We start from the raw sequence: 6,799 nt of genomic DNA, 5'->3' as shown, positions 1-6,799 counted from the left end.
TTAACTTAAATGATTTTAGCAAATGGCTGCAATATAACAAAGAGTGAAAAATTTAAGGGGGTCTGAATACTTTCCGTACCCACTGTATATATACATATACTGGTATGTATGTACTACAGTATGTGACCTTGACCAAATTCAATTTGCATTCAATCTTGGAACGTCTGGTCTGCTCACTGTCTAGACTTTCACTGCTGCAGACCACCTTAGGGCAGCTATATCTCAACAATGTCTTGCATCAATCCAAGATAGGCCATCTTAATCAAAAGTTCAGATTTATTCTCTTCCGCATTTGGACACACTGTGATCCATCTTGTCTGTGCTAGAGTGCTCTTCCAGTTTCTTGTTAGAGGGAAATTTGAAGTGCAGGACACCGTTTGACTCGCTTTTCTCAGCGACAGCTTTTTTCTTACATTGTCTCTTTGTCAGTGCAGTCATACAATATGATATCCGTCACCTACTATTTTCTCCCGAGGGAAAAGAAGAAATCCTTTTCTTTCACGCAAAAGACCTTGAATGTGAGCTCTGATTCTGTTCTGCCGTTGGTTGTCTGCTCTTTCAGGAGAAACGGATGGGCAGAATGGGGCTTCCTACAATCTCTATTAGGTGAGATAAGATGCACACAGGCCAGTGATTGCATTTCAGTACTGAAATGTAAGCCGAAACATTCTCTGTCTCTCCCTCCCTACTGTTTCCTGCTAAGTTTGACAACAGACGAGGAGGTAGAGGTGCAATGTGATTTGCTGGAAGTGTTCCAGGTTAGTGTTCAAAGAAATCGTGAAGGTTTATATGTGACCGGCCTTACGTACACACATAAAACAGGAGAGACTCTGCGTACGCAGCTTACTGTCAATTACTATGTAACGGGAGGGGACTCGCTCGACAATCCTGCAGCCTTTTGAACGTGAGGCACAAGCAGGATGGAATTTATGGTCGAGACCCTGGTTGTTGCTTAAAGTACTCAATCCCTCAGATCGTGACTAAGCCACCACACCTTAAATCAAGTTTGTGAATTGATTGGATTTCAGTACCGCATACACTCCGTTCTGCTCCGCAGTCTAATTTCTCACTGACCATTGAACAGGCACTTTATAAATGAAGTGCCACTGCAGGTTTCAGAAACATCTTATTTCCCGGCTGTCTTCTCATGCTGTCGGGATACCATCTGTGACACTGATGAAAGGTGCACGCTAATGTTCACGTTTTACAGTGCCTTCACTTGAAGCAAAATGTGAATCATATGCTGAGCAGTTTGCGGTGAGTTATTCGATGCTCATATTTCATTCAGTATGCATGTACATGCAATAGTGACATTGTAGTGCAGGTAAAACAAAGTATGCTTCGCTAAGCACGAAAAATGTAGAGCACATCCAGCTCTCCTGGGCTTATTTTATTCATTCTGCTGCACTCAGTACTGCTTGTGAATGTCGACCATGCTTAGGTGTGACAGCTACTCTTTTTCTCTTTGAATGTCCATCCGTAATGAATGGGAGTGGGTATCCATGTGAATATCGTGGCCGGTGGCTTCAGCACTGGAGTGGAGAAACAACTTGTATTTGTTAACTGAGTAATATGGTGTCAGCTGGCATGACTAATAAATCTATTTAAATGTGTCATGGAAGAGGCTGCACTCTCTGATTAACATGGGTCATAATATGCAAGTCATATTCGCTCAGTCAATTAATTTTCTTGTAAAATTACATGAGTGTCATTAGTCTGTGGATTTCCGTTTGATTTCTTCTTTTGAAGATCACTAAGTCGAACGTATGGGTAACATATGGAGAGTTGATGCATAAGCTTTTTCTGTTTCTTTCATAAGGTGCTTGATAGTAAATGTGTATCCAATTAAATGGAGAACCAAATAAATATTGGATCATTTATAATTATTATAAATATGGAATAATAAATAAAGAAGATATGTAAAAATATTAAATATTTTGCCTCAATGGTAAAAAATTAAGATCTCACAAAATGTTAAGATCCATTCATTTGCATTAAGGCATACTCATGGACACATTTCTTGATTAAATGAATATTGTTTGAGAGATCTCCATTTTTAACCTTATGGTTTTATTTTTATATATAAAAAATAATTATCACATTTTATTTTATTTGTGTGTATAAAATATACATTAATTTATATATATATATATATATATATATATGTGTGTGTGTGTGTGTGTGTGTGTATACAGGTGCATCTCAATATCTCAATATGTCGTGGAAAAGTTCATTTATTTCAGTAATTCAACTCAAATTGTGTATATATATATATATATATATTGTATTTTAGCCCTATATTTTATTGTTAAGCATTTACAGTGAAACACCTTATGAATAGGGCTGGTACTGCCAAGAAAAATGTTTAGCTCTTGGGGGACACTTTCTCATTTTTTATTACCACAAACAAGAATTTAATTTGTGGCATATTTAGGCTTCTGTTGGAAGCTCTGGATTTTATTATAAATTACGTGAGGGTCCTTAATATGTGGATTTCCATTTGATTTGTTCTTTTGAAAATTACCAAGTTGAGCATTAGTCACTAATGTATGGGTAATGTACAGTATGTAGAGTTGACACATAATGTGTCCATTAACTTTTTTCCAGTCCTATATTCGTAAGGTGCTTAATTGTAAATGTGTAACCAATTAAACGCAGAACCAAATACATTTTACTTTAATTTAAGAATGTTTTATTGTAAATATATGTGTATATAAATAAAAAACTGAGATCTCACATAATGTTAAGATCTATTAACTTATAAATAATAAGACATGGTGAAGGACACATTTCTTGATTAAATGAATACCGCTTGAGATATCTCCATTTTAACCTTGTGGTTAAAACAGGACAACTTCAAATAAAAGGTAAAACCTTTTCCTTATTTATTATATATAAGAAATGCTAGATATTGTTTGGCCCTGTGTTTTATTGGTTAAAGATTTACAATAAAAAATGTGAAACTCTTGGAAAAACAATATTTCTCATTTTTCACGAGAAAACAAGAATTTTATTTGTGGCATCTTACAGCTTCAGTGGGTCCTTTAACTTCCTTTTAAAACTTTTTTTCACTTCACATCCATTTTAAATGGTCATGTGATGTGGCAAATGAAATTTGAAAAGTACAAATATTCCGTGTGGTTTCTCAATTAGCATGAGGTCATAAAGGCTGCATGTTTAAGAAGTATAGAAGAATAAGCAAAATGCTGTAGAAAATAGTAGAGTTTTAGCATGTCACGGCACAATATTTGAACTTACCAACAGTATTTCATGTCAGCCACGCATGTGTAATCATGGGTTAATGAGGTGAATTTGCTCCTTTTGGAAGCTGATCTGAAGGACCTTTTTAGTTGCTTTTGAAAACTAGTGAAACTATCAAGAAATGCTTTGAAATGCAAACAACACAGAGCAGTGATGAAAAACATGCCGGCTTTTCATTGTAACAGCTGGAACTAGCATTGATTGCTGAATTCAAAACCCCTCCAACCATAGGATCTCAGATCACCACAGTAACCAGAGATGGGCAGCAGATTAAATGCAGTAGAAGCTAAAGAGTGTGCGCATGTGTGCAGGATGGAGCCGGGGAGTTAAACTGTTAGCAGATTGTCCCAGCTGTGCTGTTCAAACAGGCTTTGAGGAGAAAAGGCTTTAAAGTGGCCCCTGCTGTGTGGTCCACTTCATTATTGATCCCTGCCTCACTGTCTTCTGAAATACCCCCCAGAGCCCCAGACAGAGCCTGAAACACAAAGACATGCCGTCCCTCTTCGTTTCGACTGGCATCTGTAGTTGTGTGGCGGAATGACATGATTGTTTTTCAATGATGAAATGAAAAATGTCATCATTTGCTCACCCTCATGTCTTTCCGAACCTTGTATGACTGACCTAAAGTTGTTTTTCACAAGAAAACCTTGACTTGGTTTGATCGAATCATTCTTTTGAGTCAGATCTTTTTGGTGAATTAGTTCATTCATCTCACAAAACAGCTCTGAATGATTCATTCACAAATGGACTACGCTACTTCTCTCATTATGGTGTGGATGTCAGGATTTTGTTTGAAAATCTTAAATTTAGATCTAAAATATATAAAAGTCAGAGGGACTACTTTTATGGTGCTTTCGTGTCTGTTTTGAAGCTTCGTCAGAATGTCATCTTTTGTGTCATGCAGTTTTGGAATGACATGAGGTTGAGTAGATAATGGCAAAATTATCACTTTAAGGACCCCCTTATTTCTCTAGCAGTGCTATTTAGGTTTAACTTATATATGCATTTTACATATCTTTTTCTTACTCTCACTCTGTCTTTCTCTTTTTCTAGAGTCTGGATGGTAACGTGATCGTGCGCAGTGATGCCCGTGTGTCCTCTCTGACTCTGAAATACGTGCAGTTCACCGATGCCGGCCAGTACCTCTGCACTGCCCGCAACTCCATTGGTCAGGACATCCAGAGCATGTATCTGGAAGTGCGCTGTAAGCTAAACAACAAACTTCTCTCTTTGTCCTTTGTAGGTTATTTTTCTGGTTGTGTTCAGGGCAAATGTGTCTAAGCTCAATGTAGTGGACAGATTGTGATTTCTCAATGTTCTGTTTGTCGGCTACCGGATAACACCAATAAATGGATGCCGGACCCAAAAATAACTAACTTAATCATCAAGACTTTCTTGTTTGCCAGAAACTAAAGCAGCTCATTTTTGCAAGTGAACAGTAGATCCACCAGCTAAACCCTTGGACTTGCATGAACCAGCCTAGACCAGCAAATTTTTTTCAGCAGAGTATTGACAGATGTTATTCATTGAATTATTTTATTTTTTTGTGAAATAAACAGTATTATGTTTTCTTTTTCTTTTGTTTCCTCTTTTTTTTTTTTTGGAGTATATAACAAAAGATTCGATTTAACAACAGAAATGATTTTTGAAGGAATTGGTGGTTTGAGGGCTTTTTTAAATGTCTGTTTCAAACAAATTAAACTTGCTTTCCACCAAAAATTCAGTTTAAATCACAGTGCCATATACTCAAATGTGTTTATAGCTTTTGGGCTTATTTCTTACATTCAGAGCTCTTCATATGAAATGAAATACTGCCATCTTCACATTCTTAAAACTCAATTTTGAGAGCAAACGCTTATTTTATCAGATTATGTTTACTGCAGTTGGCTGAGTGCACTTTTGTGCCATTTGCCAGGTAGAGAATTACAGTAAAGCTAGCTTTAAAGTTATTTTCATCTGCTTGCGCATTTTTACGCATTCTCACAATCTAATTTAGAAAAGTGGGAGGGAGTGAAGCTTGAAGTGCAATGAAAGTCTAATTGGATTAAAATTGGATTAAAAAAAATCTTCTCCCTTTCCTGAGATATCATCACAATGTGCAATTGATAGAAATTGTGTGGAAATGCAGTTTGCCACAGCCCGGCTTATAGTAATCAGCGTCTTGGTTGAGCGCACGTTTTGCAGTAATTAGTGATAAGAAAAGGTGCTTTGTCTGCTTCAAATGATCCTAGATGAGATTGTTCACTCCCATGCTCAGACACTTACGGTCTGGGTTAGAGTCTCTCCTTCTGTTTTGCATGACTGTGCATTTCTTTTATTTCCCACCTTTTACTTCAAGTTTACATTTAAATGCATTTTTTCTTTCGCTTGGTTCTTTATGTGTTGTTTTATTGAAATGGATCTCAGCTTCATAGTAAAACTGAAGTCTCAGGCTGGCAGCCAGTTGGAAAGACTATTTATTATAGCCATTTGAAATCAGTAAATATCTTTATGCAAAGTTTTGCTGTTTACTTACATCAACATGGTAAGAACGTGCTCTCCTGAAATCACACATGAAATCATGAATCATTTCATGCCTTAAATTTGCCAATATTCATTTCAACCACTGCTGTGATAAGATTTCATTGGCCGTTTCATCCAAAAAGAGACATGATGTTTTGGGGTGCTGACATTATCTCAGCAGCGGTGTTGCAGCCTGTGGTCCTGAGATAGCGATAAGATTTGAGTGGATATGTGTCTTATCAGAACAGCTTAATGGGAAATGTGATGACTCAACTGCTTGGATCAATCCTGGAGTGGAAAGTCTTGTTAGCCGAAGTGAACATCAGGGGGGAACAATCACAACAGACAATAGAGCAGATATCAGAAATTGCAATTCTGTAAGGTAGTTTAGGGGATGATGGGTAATGTATGCCAGCTGGAAGCCATCATATTTGTGGCCCCAAGGTCTCTCTCTGGAACAGTCCATGTGTTGGTTGCACTTGGCTGACACTGTGTATAATTACAGATGCTCCAAAGATCCAAGGCCCTGCGGCGGTGTTCACCTGGGATGGAAATCCGGCTAACATCACCTGCGAGGCCCTTGCTCACCCGGCCGCCTCCGTTTTGTGGTTCCGTGATGGCTTGCTGCTGCCTAGCGCTAATACCACCAACGTCAAGATCTACAACACTCCTTCTGCCAGCTTCCTGGAGGTATGGCATCACTGCTCCAACCCATCAGCCTTTAGATGCCCCCTCATTAAAGTTTCAACACTAAAGACGTGTTTGACACTAATAATTGCTTTCTGAGCTCATTTTCAGTATACTTCAGCACTCTGTTGCATTTGATATTCAGTCATAGCAATAGTGCCTGTTGATATTGCATTGAGAGAACACAATAATTACTGTTTTTTTCTTTCCAGTATTCTATGTTCTTCGTTTATGTACAAAATAGGGCTGATAAACACACCTACCCACCCTTATCAGCCCACAAGTGCTAAGTATATAATGACTTGTTGTAGTTGTGTAGTAGAATAATTTGTGTAATTTTAGTGCGCTT

General features: G+C 37.7%; 1 protein-coding gene across 1 annotated transcript in view; it reads left to right on the top strand.

The window, feature by feature from the left end:
- Positions 1–6,549, top strand: part of LOC107551605 (neural cell adhesion molecule 1-like) — a 50,226-nt gene extending 43,677 nt beyond the window's left edge. The window contains exons 9-10 of the mRNA XM_016233271.1: positions 4,315–4,465; positions 6,269–6,549. Of these exons, the coding sequence (XP_016088757.1) occupies positions 4,315–4,465; positions 6,269–6,549 (432 nt within the window). The remainder of the gene's footprint in view (positions 1–4,314; positions 4,466–6,268) is intronic.
- Positions 6,550–6,799: the final 250 nt, after the last annotated feature.

The sequence above is a fragment of the Sinocyclocheilus grahami genome, unplaced genomic scaffold, assembly GCF_001515645.1.
Source record: "Sinocyclocheilus grahami isolate Dianchi unplaced genomic scaffold, SAMN03320097.WGS_v1.1 scaffold428.1, whole genome shotgun sequence".
NCBI lineage: Eukaryota > Metazoa > Chordata > Actinopteri > Cypriniformes > Cyprinidae > Sinocyclocheilus > Sinocyclocheilus grahami.
The sequence above is the reverse complement of the archived record's forward strand: the minus strand, read 5'-3'. Positions and strand labels throughout refer to the sequence as shown.